The sequence below is a fragment of the Motacilla alba genome, chromosome 6 (assembly GCF_015832195.1).
Source record: "Motacilla alba alba isolate MOTALB_02 chromosome 6, Motacilla_alba_V1.0_pri, whole genome shotgun sequence".
Taxonomy (NCBI): Eukaryota; Metazoa; Chordata; class Aves; order Passeriformes; family Motacillidae; genus Motacilla; species Motacilla alba.
In genome coordinates this window covers 27824565-27846469 of record NC_052021.1, presented here as the reverse complement: position 1 = coordinate 27846469, position 21905 = coordinate 27824565, and the positions used below count along the sequence as shown (strand labels likewise).

Below are 21905 nucleotides of genomic sequence, written 5' to 3'. Positions count from 1 at the left end.
AGTTTCCTTCCTGATTATTCCAGTTGTGAATAGGAAAAAAAAAAGTAATTTACAAATGCTTTATCAGTTATTTAAAGATGGAGAGATCTATGGCTCTGCATCAGCACTATAGGTGTATATATACAATATATCTTATTTAAATGCAATGGAACTGCAGTTTCTCCTACAGAGTCTTTAAAGGATATTAAAATTTATTCTGATATGCACAAGCAAAACTTGTTAAATTAATGGCTACCATACATTTGCATCAGAGATCTAATACACCAGGTAAGATATCTGCCATAAATGTATTAAACTGTAGGTAAAATGATGGCTTTTCCAAACAGCAGTGTTGGTCTTATAGATAGGCTGGTGCCATTTAGCAATGCTCAGGTTGATTGTTAGAATGAAACTTTAGTTTCACTTTTATTTAAATATTTGAGAGTATGTGAACTAAAAACCACTGTACACTACATGCACCTAACTCATGGCATTGAGCCACAAAATAATGCAGCACGTATTAATTCAAGCAAAAAGCACTCCACCAGGTGTTTGGCTTTTTTCAATCCTTGCACTCCAGCTGTTAAATGCATCAACTCCAAATATCAATCATTGCATCACAAGATCAAATGGGAACACAGGATGGGGAGGGACGTCTTGATTCATCAGCCTGGGCTCCCCTGCACTGCAGGATGTGCTGATATAACCCACTTCCCATCCTAACCAGGGACTTTACCTTCTGCCGTGATAAACCAGGCACTGGGAGCTTCCTCATTCAGTTTTGAATCCAGAGGAAGAGTCAACTTTAATAAAAACTGAATTGTCTGGCCAGGAGCTACAGTCAGTGAAGGAAGTTCAACATTTGGTGCAGATTTAGGCAATCTCGGTAGGTTTGTTATTTTATCCTTTTGCACAGGCAGGTTATCTGGAACATCACAGGCTTCTGGCTTCAGGATAGGCAACTATCAGTAAAAATCAAACAAAATATTTCTTTTTATTTTCATTAGCACTGAAAACAAATGGACTTTCACAATTCAACCACAGTTTCAAAGTGGCATCATATGGCCATTGTCCTAAACCTTTCAGTGTGCAACAATACTATGACAAAATCAAAAAAGGAAATAACAAAATGTTTTCTTAAAATGAAAAAGCACTGATTAATCCAAATAAAAACAATATTTACTATGAAAGCCATAAAAACCACAACTACTTTGTAGTATCCCTTAATTTAAAATTTTACAGTTGGATTACATTTTTGCTTTAGATAAACTGCAAATGTATTTCCTCCTAATTCTGGTATTAAACTGCATACTTCAGTAATAAAATCCAGGGTTTTAACTAATGCATATTGCACAGTAAAATAGAGGAGAACTTCCCAGAAAAGCCACCAACATGCTACATGACATGAAAATTTAATCACACATTGGAGACTGTGTATTATAAGTGCAAGAAACACATAAGAAAACATTAGGACCGTTATGTCATAAATATATGTATATATTCATTTCAAAAAATCATTAAGATGCAGTGGTATTGTAAGGTGGATGTGAGCACAGATTTATTTGTTTACTATCAAAACAAACTGTGCTCAATTTTGACAGTGGTTTTGATTTGACAACTTGAAAGCCCTTTATATATTTTGCTTTAAGTCACTGACCTCCCAAAATCATCTCTTACAGAGTAATTACATGGCTTGGTAATTGATTTCACTTATTTTTTTACAAAATGGTCATGAAATGCCCTTCATGCTGAAAAACTGGGTGGTACATTTTAATGACTGATGTTTCTGTATTAACCTTTTCTAGAGGGTTGTCACTTTCTGTTTTCATGCAAAAGTTGTCTTTCTGAAGACTGAGGCTTTCAACAACTGTGTTAAAAGGCAATGTTCATTTCCCTGATCATCACAAAACATCCTGCAGATACAGCTACTGTACCGAAAGTTAGCTGTCTCATTTTTATCACACTTGCTGAAGTCTGAAATAGTAATTTGTAACAAGAAACACCGCTATCAGACTGTTTAATAAGTATTACTTGCCATGGAAAGAATTTTTGTTTCCAAGTCCAGCACTTTAATCTGATGATTATTTGTGTCTGCGACATACATGAGGCGGCCGTTTTCTTCAACACACAAACCTCCTGGCTCATTGAAAGCTGACTGGGTAAAGCTGGAACCAACAACATTGCCTGCTTCTCCTGTGCCTGCCAAGGTAGCACAGTTCTTCATCTTGGGATCCACAACCTTAATCTAAGATCAGCAAAGACACAAAGAGCTTCTCTGAGAAAACCCAGCAGGATTAGATGTTCTGTATTATCCCATGTCCCACATTTCCAGTAGCCAGCACTGCTTTTTGGGTACCTCAGCTACCAGGTGTCCATCCTAGATGCTGTGCTATCACTCTTTACCAAGTGACATGTCCCATCTCTCCCTCTCCCCACCCTCTCATGGACTTCACCTCTTCCTTTGGTCTTCATTCAAGGCTCCCTTCCATGATTTTGCAGGTACCTAACCCTCAGCTATAAAAGTATGCTGGATGACTTGTTTTTGGAATATTTGCTGCCCTTCTAGAAACATTTGCGAAACAGTGAGAGCATAACAAAATTAGCATGCTAACTTCTAGATTATTTTTCTTCTACAAATAGATGGGGGTTTTGTAAATAGCAAAAAAGTTTATAATGTTTTATACAAGATCGGAAACAAAATATCATTTGCCTCAAAATTTCAACAAGCATATAGTGTTATACACCTTACTCTTCAAATCAAACAGGTTACTTCTCTTTTAATGCATGTAGTCAGTGTACAGTTAAAAACCTTTTAGACACAGATGCTTATATAACATCACATAAGAACAATCATGCAAAACAATGTCTCTTATCCCAGAGTTCCACGGAGGTAACCCACAATACTTCTCAAAACTTAGGTGTTTTTTTTAAGGGAAAAACAAGTCCTCCTGTCATCTCAGTTTTATCAAACCTGCAGTACTCCTGAGTAAGCCCTTCCAGTTCTTTTACTGTAGTTCAGCATCTCTGGGAAGGCACACAGAAAGTCTTCAGTCTGAACTGTAGCTTGGCACTTTAAATTCACCTTCCCCAAGAGACCATCATATCAGCACAGAAGAATGTGACAGCAAAACAATGGTAAAGAGAAGGACCCAGAAGGGAAGGAAGGAAGGAAGGAAGGAAAGAAAAAGAACCCACAAGGAACTCGTGTAATTAATTTCCTCATCTTAACTGGACCAAGCAAAATCTGTCTATGTTACTAAAATAATTCTTTGTAGTAATAAAAATTTCCAAGTCTGTATATAACAAATTACTATAGACTTACCTTATGATTATAGGAATCTGCCACATAAAGCAGCTGTCTTTTCTTGTCCCATGTTACTCCCAAGGGATGCTGCAGCTTTGCATTTATGCCTGCTCCATCCACATCACCAAAAGCAAACAAATTCTGAAAAATTATTTTATTTAATTAATAGATTTGATGATTCAATGTGGACATGAATTTAAATGATTGTAATTAAATGGAAATTTACTGACTTTAAAAACAAATAAAGACAATTTCAAAACAAAGATACTGAAACCCAGAAGTGTGGGTGCTAACCACGGAAATGGAAACTCTCACATCGAAGTTATAAATATGAATCCAGCTGATTTAATGACCACACAATGCTAAATCAAATTGGCTATTTTAAGAGTAAGTATCTACGGAGCAACAGTCCGTAGACTGTTGCTACAACCTGAGCATCACAACTGCCACACATTTGCATTCCAAGCAGTGAAGTTAAGAAATTGATGGCCACGGAAACTGATTTACCCTCTCACCCCAAAAGTGGTTCCTCCAGGTCAGGCTTGAGGAATATTAGTAGGGCAGTGTGGGGAAGTTTGAGGTGATTACCAATGGGTCTCTCTCTCCTCCTACAAGGTGCTTCACCGCCCCGTCCTTGAGCGAGATGGTTCTCACGGTGCTGCTCTCGCTGTCGGCCACGAACAGGCAGCTCCAGGGCTCCTCTGGGGCCAGGGAGAGCCCCGAGGGCTGGGCAAACCCTGCCTTGTGGGGGTAAGCATTGTTCCTGTTCTCCTCGTTCCCACTCCCAGCAAAGCGAAGGCAGACTCCTTTCTTTAAGTCACTAAAAGCAAAGAGCACCCAATTTCAATCATGAGTTTGAAACAGCTCAGACAAGATGCAACAGAAGCTTCAGAACAGGCACTTGTGAGTTATAAAACCAACTGTAATGCAGCAGTGAGGAATTATTCAATGCCTTTGTGCTTTTTTATCACCTCAGCACATCATTCATTACTAGGTAACTCAGCAAATGCAAGGAAAAATAACATTCAATTATATGAATGGACCTTACCAAGTCATAGCTGTATAGCAGAAGTAGCATCTTTCATTTCATCTAACAGATGTGGGAAAAGGAGGCAGACTTTTAAGCACCTAAGCCTTTAAACTAAATTATTTTCAGTTTAATTTGATTATCTCTCTCTTTGGGATTTGAAAGCTGTTTATCAAGACAAGCAGCAATTTCACATTTCTCTCAGCACAGTTGCTTACCTTCCCTTTGGTAGTTTTCCACCTTCCAACATCAGTGCCCATATCTGGTGAATGCCTGCCATTGCTATCCATAACACATCATCTTCCTGCGGCCCTGAAACTTTTAGAGAGGGGCACAGAAAACCAGATTTAAAAAACTCCACTTTGGAAATGTCTTGTAACACAAAGAAATCATCAAACCAACCCCACTGTGCCCCTCACTCCCTACTCATCTTCCCCATAGGGGAAAAAAAAAAAACCCACAACCAAAAAAACAGCGAGAGAGAGAATGTCTTTCTCTACCAAAACTTGCTATTTTTCTTCTTTTCTTCTTGCTATTTTTCTTCTTTTCTTCTTGCTATTTTATTCCCAGGGATTTAAAAATCGTGGTTTTAATATCCCTACCTGATGAAGCCAATAGTAATAATTTCCCCCCCCTCCCCAACCAAAATAGTTTGGAGTTTCAAAATAAAAGCAATGTTATGCAAAATGCCTGCAATCATTTTAAATCTGACAAGTTGGTCCAAAAAATGAAATTACCACCACTCCCCCAACTGAGATTCTGCCATTCTTCTCCTAATGCTAAATCTTTTCTACACTACAAACCACAAGAGGGGGAAAATGGCATCCTTCATTCTCCAGAATTCATTTCCTTAGAGTGAGAGCTCTCTTCAGAACAGTACTGGTATCATTTTAACAGAGTTTTTATTCAGCATTTTCTGTTTCTTGGATAAATATACAAGTTCCCGAGACTGTTATCAAAGTAACTCTGGTGACTCTTTTCTGCACCTCCCTGTGGCTCCATGTTTTTACATAAACTAGAGCTCCAAAAATGAAAGTCAAACTTGCAAAGTGCCTAAAAGCTTTTTCTGGATCAAAAAAGGTTTGCAAATTGAGTTGCAAAACACACATTTTATAAATTACCAGAAATGCTACCAAAGTTCCAACAATGCCAAAAACACTCCAGGATAAAAAACAAAAACAACACCTCCCAATCACTTTTTGATTAGAGCTCGTTTCTAAGAGATTTAAATTGAGAAAATAAGATTATGAAATCATTTCACTCCTTCCTATATAGTAACTGCTCAGATTCAAGATTTTCTATTTCCATTATGCATATCTTGCACATTGAGATGTTACTATTCTAAGTACCACAGAATGAAAACTGTTAAAATCACTGGTCTATTCAGAAAGTGAGCTTTTTTATCTTGCTATGCTATGCAATTCGTTCTGAGTTATCTCAGAAAGTTCTGTTAATTATTTAATATTCACTTTATCCACCAATTAAATGAAGGAGTAAGACTTGAACTGAGTACTGTTGAAAAATCTGTTCCATTCATCTATCCAGTTCTCTAATACCACAGACTGAAAACTCTCCTGTGACAGCTAGATGTTGAAAAATTGAAAAGGCTTCTTACTCTAATTCTGCACCCAGTAAGATGTATGAAATATGGGGAAAAAAGTATCAATATTAAATTCAAATTTTACTGGATATGTAAGATTGATAGAGAGAAGATCTCTTCTTCAACTAGAGAATAAGGCAGTAAAAATAAGTAAGAGCTTCATAGCTGTCATAAATTTTAACACAAATATTTTCTACTGGATGGCTGTTAGAACAAAGAGAATGGATGTAAGCATGGAAACAGCACAGGCTCTTTGTGAAATTGTGGAGAATATGACAAAACTTTAATTAAAAAAATACACAAACCTAGAAAATTAAAACTAATGCTGCGCAGCTAAGGTATTTTATAACACAGTAGTCCTCTCATGGTTTAATACTTTATGTTCTGACACAAAAGGCAGAAAAAATTTTTCTTTCACGACAGAACAGTTTGAGGACATCACCACTGTTATCCTTGTACAGTTCTCACAGGAGAAGGAGGCCAGGGAGAGCCAGAATGCTAAAATTATGGTAATGCCATCATTATAATAACTCCCTATCATCCATGAATGGAAAGTATTTATTTCTAAAGAATTTATTATAAAACAACATAAGAGAAAAAAGCAATTCTCTTACATTTATTCAATTAAGCACCACATTCCAACCCATCTTGAGCTGCTTTAAAAATGCAGAGTAGTTTCTCCTTATTAGGGTATGTGCTTTCTTATCTGTGCTGTGCCTGTATCCAAGTGAGGTATGGCTTGCAAACGGGATCTCCTTGTGTTATAAACATTCACTAATAGTGACCTACAGCTCTGAGTGCACAAACATTCCCCATTAGATGATGCCTCAGTTATTGTATAATGCTGCAGCTCCTGAATCTGGCTCTGCTGTGTCTGTGTGTTAAGAAGTCACAGTGCTGTCTGCACACAGGCACATCTTCAAACAGTCAGAACACTGCTGACCATTACTGGTGAGTCAGTCTGAATGCACAGAAATTACTTTGTTTGGCACCAGTCATGAGCAGTATCTGTTTGAAGGGATTCCATTCCCAGGACTACCCACACTTTCAGCCTCTCTATCTGGGACTGCATGCTTACTTCCAGTCTGGGAAATAAAAGCCTGGGAATCAAAGTTACATTTTGTGGCTGGCACCACTGACATTTTCTAAATAGACCAAAGTCTGAAAATATTATTCCTGTCTACTAATTTTATCTTTGAAGAACTAAAAAGAACCAAGGAAGAAGTCTGTTGGTAAACTCATCCTCTGCAAATTCTCAAGAAGCAAAAGGGGCTACACAACACACCCTGCAGTTCACAGACAGGCACATGCACAGTGAATGCACATCTCACCTGCTCTTCCGCCAGTGGAAGTTCAGCAAATTAAATGCAAATGTGACATAAAAATAGAGAATCAGTGTTTGTCATGAGACACAATCAGCAAAGCTCCAAAGGAATGCTTTATCAGTGAAGTCTGGACTTTTACAAGTACACATAACCTTTTTTGGATGACTAAAAATCAATTTTCCTCCTTTTTTCTTTTTTTGCTACCTGTCACTCTTTCACACAGTGCTGCATCATGCAAATGGCACGACCCTTTATGAGACAAAATGCTTCTGGAATTTTCCTCCTTAGTTAACATACCTTCCCTCTCATTAAGGGAAATCCTTGGATTTAGATACCAAGGGGGTTTCATATGGAGGAGATAATAGGGAGCTAAAAATTATGATTGTAATGAAGTACTTTTTTATTTCTTTCCCAAGTTTTCTAACTCAGGCCCTCTAACTGTAATGGCAGTAAATATTAAAAAAAAAACCAAAAACCAAAAACAAGCAGAAGAGATAGTATTTGCAATCATGAAAGAACTAATTTGGATTATTTAGTGTTGGGATACATCATTGTAGCTACAGAAGGAGCTAAGCCTGGTTATGTGTTTTATCCATTCCTTATTAAGCACAGCAAACACACACACTTGAGGGTACTTCAGCACCATGGTTTCCCTATATTTCCAACACCTGCATTCCATATTCAAAAGCACTTCCAGCCTCAAATTGTAACAGCTAAAAAATGTGTCTCCTTCTGACCCCAGCATGCCTGGCAAAACCTCTCTAAGACTTACTAAGATGTGTATTTTCAGCAGTTCTGCATCTGAAATAAAGAACTGATAGGCCAAGTATTCTTTAGACATCTGATTTGTAGTTTAGGCTTCTTTATTGTGAACATAGATTTAATTAATAGAATCAGACAATAGACTGTGGAACAGAGAGAATGAGATCCATCACTCCATTTACAAATACAATACTTCTTTTACAGAAGGCAGTTTCAAGTCGTGGACTTCAAAACAATTCTAAGTTCAACACCAGCTAGGATGGCAACTCTGCTAACCCAACTGCTTCTTTTTTACTGCAGAAAGCAATCACTGTCATTATGCATTTTGTCAAGACATAGAGAAGTACAACTTGGAAAAGTAGTCTGTCAAACTAAATTGAGATAGATTACTGGTGAATATTCAGTCACTACTCTCATTATATCCTTACATCAAGACTTCAGCCCTTGGTATGTCACAGGAATGTTTATATCAAAATATTGACATAAGTACCTCATTTCTTAAATTATTTATATAATGAACATGCAAAATACTAATCAATTTTGTTACTATTACTATTCAGCAGTACTCATAAACCCAAAATAAGACTGTGTAAGGCCCTGCTTCACTGCAATCCTGCCCTGTAACTTCTTATTTTCTTATTTCTCTAAAGACTTTTTCACCTAAAACAGCTCTTACACAGGAATAAAACCTCCACTTTACTTCACCTCTCTCTTTAATGAAGTTACTTCTTCTTTGAAATTCCAAGAATCTAAAATAAAAAATAATGCCTATTTACAAGTAATTTAGGATCTAGTTCAACAAGAAAATAAAGACAATGCAGTTCTGTGTCAGTGATGTCTCTTACCATGATTTTCTGTGGAACTAAACTTGTACAATGGCAAAGCCAAATGGGGTATCTTTGAGCTGTACTTGGTATAGGAAACTGCTAAAGAGATGAGCAGGCCTTTTGCATTCAGAGTAAATCCACATTGCTACATCATGAAGTCATATCACATACACAACGTATCTTTGGAAGAATTCTAGCTTTGCTTTGTCCAGAAAATTATTCCAAAGTAAAGCCTGATGATAGCAAAAGCAGCTCTTTTATTTTCAGCTATTACCTAGGAAAATTCCTTCCACAGGACAGTGACAGCCACAGCCTCAATGACAGAATGAGACCAGATTAGAAGGAAAAAGGGTGACATGTAGAAGAAAGCATCCCTTCAAGATACAGACAGGTCAGACATAAACATTTCATGTATGATCTGAGCTCAAGCAGGAAATGCTAACTGCTTACTGCTTAAGTGATTTTTATTTTTTTTTTTTACATTATGAACGAATCACCATGATTAATACAGGAAAAAAAAAAGTTTGCTCTGGAATGCAGTGGTACCAAACAACCCTCTAGCAGAAACACAGAGAAGGATGAAAAATGTCTTACATACTTTTGCCTTTTAAGGGCTATAAAAATCGCACCAGTATGATAAAGTACTGTACTTTCATTTAAATCCTATCTACATAATACTTAAATTGATATAAAAAATTCCAACAAATTTACTGAAAGCATGGTCAGTATTGTACTTGGGAGTTTCTATAAATAGATTCCAATCATGCAGTTTAAGACCAGATTTTGGAATGTGAAACACATGGTTATGTCACCAAGCACAGGTCATTGTCCTGCTCCTTCCAGCAAGAATGCAGCTATCAAGAACATTTCATGCTCAAATCAACTGTGCATTAAACTATCACTTGCTTTCAACACCCACTAAATAAAAATAGAAGGGCACAACAGAGAAAGCTAAAAAAGCACACAGTAATTTTGTAATGTATTTTTAAGCTGCTGTCCCTCCCCTTCCACTTCCCACACAATCTATATCAATGCAAATTTCAGCACCAACCTCAGCAAAGCCAGAATTTAATCCATGGAGTTCATTCAAGAATTTTAACAGGAGGGTAAAACACAAGCTCAGTGGCCACAACTAAAGAAATAAAAAAGATGACAAGGAAGAATACACTGTCTGAATCCTACCATCTGTTTTGTCTCCATTAACTCCCTTGCCTCAAAAGGAGATATTTGTGCCAAATTTGGTTTAAATGGTGTTTCACACTCACTTAATCTTTGTCTCAGATTTCAGGATCTGTATAGAACAGGGCAACAAAAGCCTACTTAGGAAAATACTATGTGGATACTTAAAAGAATGCTACATAGCATCAGTTCTGAATATTAACTTATCCATGACCTTAAAGTTTTTCTCAGTATTTTTCATTTCTCAACCACCTATATATTAAAGTTTTAAAGAAAAAATTTTTTTTTTCAGTTGGTCAATACATACTCTAAACTGTATACAGGAGTAAACTCAAGAAATGTCAATGGTAGAGGAAAAACCTTTCTCTTAGAAGATTGCCATCTTTCCCCTTTGAGACTTTGAAAAAGGTCAGCATAAGCTGTTTAATACTATCTAGTTTAGTATATAACTTGCTTAAACATTTCAGCTTCCTTTTTCTCCCTTTCATGTTCTGGATAGCATAGCTTTGGATACTGAAAGGAAACTCTCAGAAGTATCACTTGTTTAAAAACTATACAATCCATATTTAAATAAACAACTACAAATGTATCTTCTGAAACTGCAGTTTAAGCTACACAGATCTAAGGAAAATGGGATGGTATGGTGTTATTTCCCACATGCCACACCAGTTAACACAAAAATCAAACTTTTAAGATTTGTAATAATGAACCTACATTTGTTCAAGTGCATGTTAACTCCTGCAACTTGCACAGAAAGATATAAGCATAGGTAAAAAAAGGACACTGCAGTGTGGGTGCAAACAAAAGTAATTTTTGAAACTCTCATAAATCACTCCACCCATCCAAGTGCCTAAAGAGACACTGGCAGACCAGTTTTAACGTTCTGACAGCAGGGTATAAGCTTGTAGGACAGCACTCTGAGAGGCACAAAAGCACTCGATGTTATACTGCAGAGCAGCAGAAGATCCCACTATGCTCAAGCAAGTTGCAACTCAGCTTTGCAACTCAACAATGCAACCTTGGCAAACCCTGCTGCATTTCTGACAAACTATTTTGATGTCTGGTAACAAACTTAAAGAAGTCACGGCAGCTTATGACAGTGAAAAAAAGCTTGCTAGACATGCACTGCAGCCCTGGTTCCTCATACTCTGAGACAGATTCCTGTTAACATTCCATTCATTATAACTCTCCATTTTTACAACTCTCTCCAGTTGTAGCTTTCTAAAGAATTTTAGAATTTACTGCTATTACAGTAATGTATATTTTCCCCCATTTTATCTATTAGGCTTATTACCCTCTCAAAAAAAAAAAAAGAATTTTAATTGATTTAATGTCTGCTTAACTGACAGCTTATATTATATTTTGTGGCAATCTAAATAGACAACTGACTAGTAGGTTCTAATTGAATATGAAAAAAACTGCATAGGTCTGAATAAAGTGCATTCAGAGGATCTGATTTCTATGCAAATGCTTATTAAAATTCAGCAGTGTTGAACAGTACAGATGACTAATCCTCTACAGGTGACTAACTCAGTAAATACTATGTTCATGTTGATAACAATTATCATATCAATTAACATTTAACAAGCAGAGCTCTCAAAACTAAAAAAAAAAATCATATATTTAACTACTGACAAAAGCAGAAGAAAGCATCATGAAAAATTAAAAAGTAAAATTATAGGATACTTTGAATAGTTCTGTTAACCAGCTCAAGTTTTTGAAGCACTGATTATTAGTCCCCTCTTTGCTGATCTGTGAAACGGCTCTGCAATAACATCCCACAGGGATCAGCTTTCTGGTTCAAGATCTCTTGAAAGTGACACCATCCAGCCATACAAGTCTCCTGGTTCACAAAAGGAAAATCAGATGGTACAAAATTCAGTAAAACTCCTGCCTGCATTAGCAGCAGCCCACATCTAGTGAGATTCTCTTTCAGGTGCTTCACCTTGCCCTTCCAATTAGGATCCCATATGCTCAACACAGACTGTAAGGCTTGCTGAGCAGACCTTTGAAAAAAGCTGCTTTTTTGTTGAACAAGACATGTTAATGGAGGTGTTAAATCTAGAAACACATCCCAGTTGCTCACTCAAGTACCCAGGGCTGCAGATTGTACTCTGTCTATACTGACAATGTATTTGTACCAGAAGATTCTACACTCTGAGCATTTCTGAAGCAGCTTCATGAACCCGTTGGACCAAGGCCAGAGGAGGCCACAAGGATGATTTGAGAGCTGGAGCAGCACCTCTGCTATGGAGACAGGCTGAGAGAGTTGAGCTGTTCAGCCTGGAGAAGACTCTGAGGAGACCTTAGAGCACCTTCCAGTACATAAAGGGGCTAAACAAGAACTGGAGAGGGACTTTTGATAAGGGCATGCAGTGACAGGACAAGGGGAAATGGCTTCAAACTGAAAGAGGGCAGATTTACATTAGAAATTAGGAGGAAATTTTTGACTATGCGGATGGTGAGGAATTGGCACTGGTTGCCCAGGATAGCTGTGGATGCCCCATCCCTGGAATTGCTCAAGACCAGGCTGGATGAGACTTTGAGCAACCTGGTCTAGTGGAAGATGTCCTTCCCCATGGCAGGAGGGTGGGAAAAATGGACTTTAAAGTCCCCTCTAACCCAAACCATTCTGTGATTCTATGTTCCCTCAGTTTATTTTCCTCCCTCATAACTGACACAAGATTTTAACAAATGCTTCCAGGTCAGTAAAATGTCACTAAACCCACAAAGCACCTCTAATTTCAAGATATTAGAGATAAATCATGCTCCTTCCACACCCCATTCTTCTGCAGATAAAAGAAATTCCAATATTGGAAGTAAATTTTTCCTGGCTGAAATACCAACCTAAGGGTTTTAAGCCACATCAAAGCATTGTTCTGTCATTGTTCATAAACTGGCATCTGCAACTTCTAAATTAGACTGACATGGAAACATGAGAAAACTTTCAACTCACAGTCAGTAACAGCTGAAAACATGGCAGCCATGAGATGCCAGGCTCAGGTGTGTGTTAATTGGGAAAGAAAGCTACTTAAGTGCTCAGAAGGTGATTCTTGCATCCTATTATGCAAAGCTTTTTTTTACCTCCTGATGCTTGCATGGTTTGTGCTAAGGTATTCCTCTCCTGACTGACTCTACAGTGATCTTGAGCCTAATGATTTTATGTCACCTAAACAGGAATAAACAGAGGTCCCCAATAAAATTATTTTTATTTCCTAAACTCAAATATTTACAAGTGGTCAGACATGTCTGTATAGTCAAGGAAAGGAACTTTTAGACAATACTTGCTTCCTGTAAAATGTACCTGCGTCTTAAGTGAGCCTGGCTTAACAAAAGCAATCATTATTTCCTTCCGTGTTTGGATCCAGTAACTACATAACTTGACACAAAAAGAATTTTTCTTCCATCACATACCATTTCAGGATCCAAAGCAGAATTGCAGTTACCATTTGCAATAGAAACTATTGTGTTTTAGACTCAGTTTTACAGTAAATCTTTACTTCTTCTGTCTCAGATTAATAGCAAAACAGGAAAACATTTAGCAAGCAGTCATACATGTAAATATGAGACGTTAAAGCTCAACTGATACAGTACTTGAACTTCCAAAGACCACATCCCACGGAGAGCTGATGGGCTGCTCTTCTCCTTTTGCTCCACCTTCCTTATCAACACCTTGCACCCCAATGCCTGCCACAGTGGTCACCACCTGCAACTCCAGGTCAATCTGTGCGAGGCAAAATGACACATTGAATGAACGTATGAAATTAACTTGACCAAAGTTACAGATAACTTGAGACAGATGTCAAAACCAGAGAAATCCTAACAAATATCAGGCATTTGGTTTCTTTATAGGGAAATAATTAATTTTACCTCCATGCTTGCTGATGGACAGGGAGTATGGGGGCGGGAAAGCAGCAGGCAGAATGAAAACCGTGTGCACGGAACTCTATTCCATGTGCAACAAAAATTAACACTGCTCATTCAGCATTTGCTCAACAGCTGTAGAAGAAAGCATCACAAATTTCTGGATACATACTTAGATAAACAATGGATGTGGATTTTAAATTCATATAGGAATGACATGAAAACTCACATACTGTAACAGTATTTCCCATCTCCATATAAAATAATCTGTACAAAGGCACCTCAGATGCATTAAGGGTACACCTCCTCTGGTCACAAAAGGGATACTGGTGAGGACTCAAGTCCAAGATCTTCTGAGATGCACACAATACTTCAAATAATAAGACAATATGATATTGCATCACCAAACTTACCTTCTGATTATCCTAAATTTGACCTAACCTAATGCAAGATTCCAATTCCTAAACATGCTAAAACTTTGCAAGTGTTGAATCAAAAAGAAAACACTTGCAGCCAGTTCTGGGCACATACCTGCATTTGAGAGATCCAAACAGCCAAGGGAAGTTTGGATATTCACTGCAGCACAGCATTACAATAACTGTAGATAAGAATCTGATAGTACTGGAAGCGAAACAAAACCAGTTTTGCTTCCGGCACTAAGAATAGATGTTTCTCAAAACAGGAAAGTAAGAGTGACTAGGAAAAAACCAAACTAAAACCAAAACCCTGTTATGCTATAAGGAGTAGACCACCTCATCTGCACTTAAAAGGAAGCACAAATGCATATGCAGCCCTTAAAAAAGCCCTGCACAACAGTATTTCCTTATAAGATAGTGGACCAAATTTCCTTTCTGATGTTATTTGGAGAGTAATTCATGTGGTGTAAATTTTCACCTGTGTAAGTAGAATACAGTACAAGAGATTAAACTTTGAATTTCCTTATGGAAAATTTACCTTTCTAATTAGGTGATTTTCTGTATCAGCTACATAAATAACATTATTTTTTATAGCGATTCCTTGTGGTGAGTTGAAAGCTGCCTCTGAAAATCCTCCATCTCTCCTTCCACTGTTTGGACCTATAAATAAAACACAGCAAATGCAAAAGTAATTTCTGAAAAAAGTTACTTTAAAAATAAAGTGTACGCATTTAAAGCTCTAGGAGAATTACATATTCCAGGAGCTGCTTTCACAGCAGCACCTTATACATTTTATATTACTACTATTTGGTGTAGTCTCATTTTAGTCACTGTGCTATGTAATCAAAATAGCCTGGTGCTATTAAGCTCTGAACTCATTCTGCACAAGTTCTCTGCTTTTTTAAGCTCATATTTTAAAGAGAAGTCTAATAGGGTTCTAAATTGTTCTAGAGGAGTCCTAATAGGGCTCTAAATTGTACTAAAAGACAAACAGCAACAATGGAAGACAAAAATAAAAAGCTACAGGGTTTTTTTTTATTCTTGACTACATCAAAGCAAGCCAGCAGGAAAAAAATTCCAAAGCTCAACTCCATATCATTGGTTTAGACTTTGGTGTAATCATAAACGAAACTAATATTTGATTAGCAACATTTTCTCATTAAGAAAACTAATTAGGAAAAAGATTATATGGAACTAATTACACAAAAGAACACTAAGAATGATGGAGTGGCATTCTTCTGCATACAACAGTCAAGAAACAGAAAGGAACATAACATTCTGAAGGTAAGCACTGTACTTCAGAGGAGGCAGCATTTAAAGTGCATTAGCAGGATGTGTCAGCAGTAGACATTTAGGTATGAATTACGTGTGTACCATGATTTATGATGCAAATAACAACTTCAACCTTTGTGCATGCCCACATTTATTACGCATTATCAACTTCATTACATTATTTTCTGCCCACTGAATCATTTAACTGAGTCACTGAAATACACAAACTTTTACAACCTCCTGTCAGAAATCAATTTACACCTTATCACACACACAGGACTGAAGTACTGGTGTGTCAGATTCCAGCAGCTCCCCTTGTAAGTGTGAGGGGGCACATCCCCAGGGAGGGGAATAGTACACAATGCCACAGGAAGGAAGGTACCAGTTTGGAGCTTAGGACACTCCTGAATTCCTGTTTAATGACTGTCCCAGAACACGAAAGGGTAGCTTGTAGGCAGAGACTTCTTCTCACGTATCAAGCAGAAACCAAATTCTCTAATATTTGTTGTAAGAAATTCTGTTTGCACATCCCACAGGAGAAAGGTATTTAGGCTAATGCCTTAATAATAAATCAGGTTAACTTGGATAAATAGCCTGTCTAGACAATGCAGTGTTACTTCAAATAGCAAGAGAATTTTTCCTCCTTTCTTTATACAGAAGAGTATTTTTATGAGATTTGCAGGATCCTGCCCTGGGGCAGGCATTAGTCAATTCCAGACTAAGTAATATAGGACACATCAGCAGAAGTCCTGATTCTGAGACATAAACAAACCATTGTTTTCAATAATCTGAGGATTCAACGCTTCAAATCTGTCTATTTTGGTTGTCCTAACAGTTAAATGCTTGCTGCACTAAGATGTAACTGACCATTTTAATAGGTTTTAAAAAAGAACAATTCATTTGTGAAACAGTAAAGCATACAAAGTGTGTGCAAATTGTCTTCATTTGCATTGTAGAGCACATTGTTATTTCACAAAAGCAACTATGAATGTTAGTTTTCTAAAGCTGAAATGTAACTTTTATAAACTTTGTAACAAATATAACTAAATTTTATATATTTTCACTAGTTTCATAACTTGTTTATACATTATCAACTCAGATTTGACGAGAAGACAGGTCTTTTTATTTGTACTAAGGCAACTGCATTCTCAGTAAGTACTGGAATGCCACTGTCCTTAGTAATTCTCCTCTGCTTTTGAAAGGAGAGGAGATCCTAAATAGGAATGCTCTTCCATTGAAAAAACTCAATAACCAAACAAAAACACATATGATAAACCTCTCCTCACAACATCACCACCACCACTCAAAATTCACTTCTATTGGAAAGGGAAGCATTACAGCCTCTGGTCTTTTCCCTACCTTGCTGCTTGATGTGGATGTATATCCTTTACACCTAAAACCATTTGCAACTCCTTTAGAGGAACACAAAATGCATTTTTGTAATTTGTATTGGACATCACATGAAAACATGAACTTTAGTCAATGAAGCAAGGCAAAACAATTAGGCATCTCTGACAATTGCATTATCAGTCTCCCACTGATGGTCTTACACCATATCCCCCCAAATTGAGTAAAAGTGATTTTAGTACAAAACAAATTCCGGCAATGCTTACAAACAGTCAGATCCTGTAGGAAAAGAACCAGCCCAGGAGGCACAGCAAACACACTCTACTCCTAAACTGAAACTATAATAAACTTACACATATGTCCTTACCTCCAATAGTGTGTAGAATTTGTCCATTTTTACGAGTAACCAAAATCCTGTGATGCCCTGTGTCTGCTATGACCAGCCTTCCTCCTGAATCATCTACAGTCACTTTGCCAGGAAACAGCAGAGGAGAAGGCGGAAGGGAGTCTCTGTACAGCTTTATTCCAATGCTGTTATCTTTGATTTGTCCTCTTTCCTTGTAGAATTTCAGTGTTATAGAAGTAAATAAAAACAATTTCTCTCTGTGTCCCTCTCCAACAAGAGAAAACAGCATATTTCCACGAGGCCCAAGAATGACCAGAGTTGGCCAGCAGGATACTTCCAGCTCATGCCACAGTGTTGCATCTGCATCATTTACTACAGGGTGGACAATATTGTATCTCAGAACAGCACTTTTAATGTTATCCAGAACTTTTTCATTTGGGAATTTCGCTGAATGGACACCAACTATAACAAGACCATCTGCAAAGAAAAATGAAGTTGTGCACTGAAATGTATTTGAATAACAATAAAAAAAAAAAAAGGAAAAGGAAAAATGAACCACATTATCTCATAATCTGACTGACTGCTTCCCAGAATGAGAGAGGATTTGAACAAACAGAAAGCAATTACATCTCAGTAGGAATATAGATAATTATGTATAGAAAATACTGAAACTCAGAAATAACTGTTAGGTAAAATCACCAAATTTTAGGACCAATTACTTCCCCAGCTGGCTGACATGAATTGTTCTCAGTTTCTGAGAATTCTATATACTAAGCTAGAAAATACTTTCAAAATAATTGTGGGTAAGTTGTAGCTGTTCAACTGATACTTTGGGGTATTTTTAAGATCCTTAAGCCTCTTTGTCTTCTGATTCCTGTACACAACCATAACATTTTAGAAAATTCTTCTTCACAGTTACCTAGAAGCCACAAAAATAACACCAAATCTTGGAATTCCAGAATTACCTGGACATAACTACTTCTAGATAAACAGTTAAAGATATAATGAATAGGCCTCTGATATCAATACGGTATTCTGTATTTCAAATAAAAATGGCAGCACTGACAACTATGACAAAATGACAAGCAACACTCATCACAAACAAGGCAGGCTTGAATATAACAATTTCACAATTAAAAAATTAAAAATTCACTATAACTGATACAGTCTTATCAACTCTATTGGAACAGAATGTTGCAGTATCAGACAGCTGAAGTGGTGCAATCATTAACTGCTGAAGTCCAAAAAGCAGGTAAAATATTTTAACTGTGAAGGGATCAGCACCAGCGCTTGTATCTGTCCTTCAAAAACATAATTAAAGCTAGAAAGTCAATTCTATAGACAACACCTGAACACCACAAGTAAGGTACAACATCCCCTCATGAGGAAAACTCCTGTGGAAATGATGGATGCTGTGCTCAGAAATAACAATACACACTCCATTTAAAACACTTTCTTTGAAGGATTACAGCAGAGCACAACCTTGGATTTGTGCCAAGCTATTTCTGAATATTAAAAAGTACTTCCTCTTATAGAAGTAATTTCTGGACTGCTGATAACATGAACTGAATATGCACTGGGGTTTAAAATAACTTTCTGAATGCCTCTTGAAGTACAGAAATAGCACCAGTGAAGATAGCAGCGAGAGCGTATCAGATAAAGATGCTGGGCGACATTCAATCCTATGGAAAGCAGTCTTCACTTTGAAACAGATCTCCTGAACTTCCAGACAATACAGCTATGGCACATGTGCTATAACGTTTATAATGACTTAGGATCACCCTAACATTATAGCTTCCTGTGCTTAAACTTCTCCTCTCCAGTGATCACACAGCTGAAGTTTCAACATGCTCCGTGTAAGGGCATTTGAACCACATTAAAACAAAGTCATCCGAGTATGCATGTACAGAGTATGTATGTACACAATGTACATCAACTAGGTCAAGGTTTGTTCTTGTAACTAAGAAAAAACAGGCAATATTCCTTCAAGTATTCAAACAAGAGATTGAATATCCAAAGCATTATCAGACAGATGCTTTGGCCAAGCAAGATGTTTTGTTCTTCCAACTTTTATCTTTCTCAACCTTCTCAAGCCAACAACTCTCCCCTCCCCTTTCTCCTACTAATTAACAAATCTCATTTGCCTTGGGTGAAAAGATGCACACTGATATAAGACCATGTACTGAAAAACTCTTCCATGGTTTAAAAACCCACTACCATTACTACCTCGTATATTTAAACATATTACTGAAATGTTAAGATTTAGACGCAGCAAAGAGAGATTAAATAATCCTGAACGGGGTTGACAATCAAGACATTAAAGCAGCAGAAAAAAAAACAAAAGGGAGATCTACAGTGAAAAAAACCCAATGTATTTTTCTTTTTCTTTGAACTGTCAAGTACCTTAATCTCTCCCTGAATCCAAATGCTATCCTGCTTCCTATTGCCTTAAATTCAAGATTAATGTTCCACACACCTGTTCCTCTTTCCTTTTACCTCCACTTTCACCCCAAGCATCTCTTTTCTCACTCCAGTTTCTACAGGAACAGGATAGCTGAAATCCAAAGAAAACTTACAGGGGTAGTTCAAATACAAAAATAATTTATCACCCATTAGCAAAGTAGTAACTCCTGTGACAGAAGTTTAATCCAAGACAAAGGAAAAAAATATGTCTCCAAGTGGACCTTTAGCTCAGAGTGCTGCAGCTTCTTCTACACCAGTGTGAAAATATTCAAACATTTTTAGGAGAAAGCTTGTGGGGAGAGGTTGTTAAAATGAGTATTTTGTTATCACATGATTCAACACTTTAGTGTTAAAGACCAGATTAAGGATATGACAGCTGTATTACTACACTCACAGTATACTATAAAATAGTTATCATTTAAAGGTATTGTTAATTTTATGCCAATATAATCTTCCAAAAATCTGTATCTAGACCTTCTTCCCTACATGTCTGATCCACTACAGTCCACTTACCATTTGCCACTCACCTTGCACTTCAAACTGACGCCCTCCCAAAAAATGCCATGAAGGTTTTTTCCTTGTAAGACAAAGTTCCTATTGTTTGAAACATTACACTGCATCTCAAATTTCTCCAAAACAAACATCTAAGCTTTCCAAGGTAGAAAAATTAGCTTGAATCTTCTGTGAAGTACTAAGTAACCTGTCTAAAGCACTACGTAAATTTCACATATATTGCAATTTCTTTCCCTAGTGAAAAAGGTAACACATGAAAATAAACACTGCCAAAATTAAAACCGATCGGAAACAGCAATGGAGAATCAAACATTATAAGGTTATTTACTACATATATATTGTATTTAATACAATATTTTAGGGCTGAAAGTAACACTGTTCTTCATATCCCTGCTAAGCCAATAAAAATATCCCAGATAAGTGAGTAGCTGACACACTCTGTGTAAGACTACAGCTTATCTCTGACAAGCCATCATGACAAGACACTGCATTCTAAACAGAAATTACCCTTCATTTTTATTCAGTCGGAGTGAGAGACTGATCTAATTTCAGATGTGACTTTAAAGACCATAATTCCCTCTCTAGAATATAGGGCTATTAATGGTATACAACATGATGCCAATACCAAAAAAAGTCTACATTAAGCTTACATATTTTGTTATTTCAGTTCCAAAGGGAAAAAAAAAGTTATCTATACCCTATTCTACCACCTGTCTATATCCACTCTACTACCTTGACTATATTCTTCTCAGAGCTGTTTCCTCAGTCAAGGGTAGAAAGTTACCTACTTATATTAATTTTGAGCCTGTATCTCACATTCTTGAGTAGCTTTTTGAAAGTCACCTTATTTATAGAGGTATCAGATTTGGGCTTTAAGCACATATCCTGTCTGCCTAACTGCACAGATGCGACAGACACTTTATTTAACCCATTTAAAAATGTGATGGGAGTACGCACAGTCACCTTTTTTAGGCTACTTAAAAGATTAGAACACATTTTTAGACACCCCTGAAATATTGCCAGCAGTTTAGTAACCAGCAACACAGTGACTCAGCTCCTCAGCCTGCAACAGGGCCAGGAAATTCTATTCCGAGGCAGCCAAAGCACTTCTACCTTTATCAGAGTACTGGTGCTCTAAGGCATGGAGGTCAGGCAGCAGGTGCAGGCAATTGATGCAGCAGTAAGTGAAGAAATCCAACACCACAACTTTTCCACAAAGGTCTTTGTGAAGAGAAATAGGACCCTCAGTGTTTAACCACTGCAGATCTGGAATTCAGAGAACAGTGACAGCCAGTTAGGGGAAGGGTAGGGAAAGGCAGCAACACCACACAATGTTCCTGGTACTTTTAACTTAAAAAATAAATAGTTTGACATCTTTTTTTTTTTTTTTTTTTTTGACATCCCTTTTTATCCAGGTAGAAAAGCAAACACAAAGTTTTTTATTTATGCAACTCATCCTTATGTTTCACAATTCTTCATAATTAGTAAATGAAAATATAATCAATAAGATTCACTGTAATATGAAAGTGTAGTTTGTATCTTTCTATAGGCACTTTTTAATGGAAAGAACATGTAAGCCTCAGAACAAATTTCATACATTTTAAAACATGATCTACATTATTCAACCCCCAACAATGCCATTTGGGTAACAATCAATTATTTAAGACTCACATAAAGGCTA

The 21905-nt window shown here is 37.0% G+C and overlaps 1 protein-coding gene across 1 annotated transcript in view; it reads right to left on the bottom strand.

The window, feature by feature from the left end:
- The window catches only part of NHLRC2 (NHL repeat containing 2), a 29941-nt gene that overhangs the window by 6119 nt on the left and 1917 nt on the right, over positions 1–21905 (bottom strand). The window contains exons 2-10 of the mRNA XM_038140175.1: positions 21338–21490; positions 17270–17725; positions 14822–14943; positions 13598–13727; positions 4529–4628; positions 3872–4103; positions 3302–3424; positions 2015–2224; positions 716–941 (exon numbers count right to left, since the gene is read on the bottom strand). Of these exons, the coding sequence (XP_037996103.1) occupies positions 716–941; positions 2015–2224; positions 3302–3424; positions 3872–4103; positions 4529–4628; positions 13598–13727; positions 14822–14943; positions 17270–17725; positions 21338–21490 (1752 nt within the window). The remainder of the gene's footprint in view (positions 1–715; positions 942–2014; positions 2225–3301; positions 3425–3871; positions 4104–4528; positions 4629–13597; positions 13728–14821; positions 14944–17269; positions 17726–21337; positions 21491–21905) is intronic.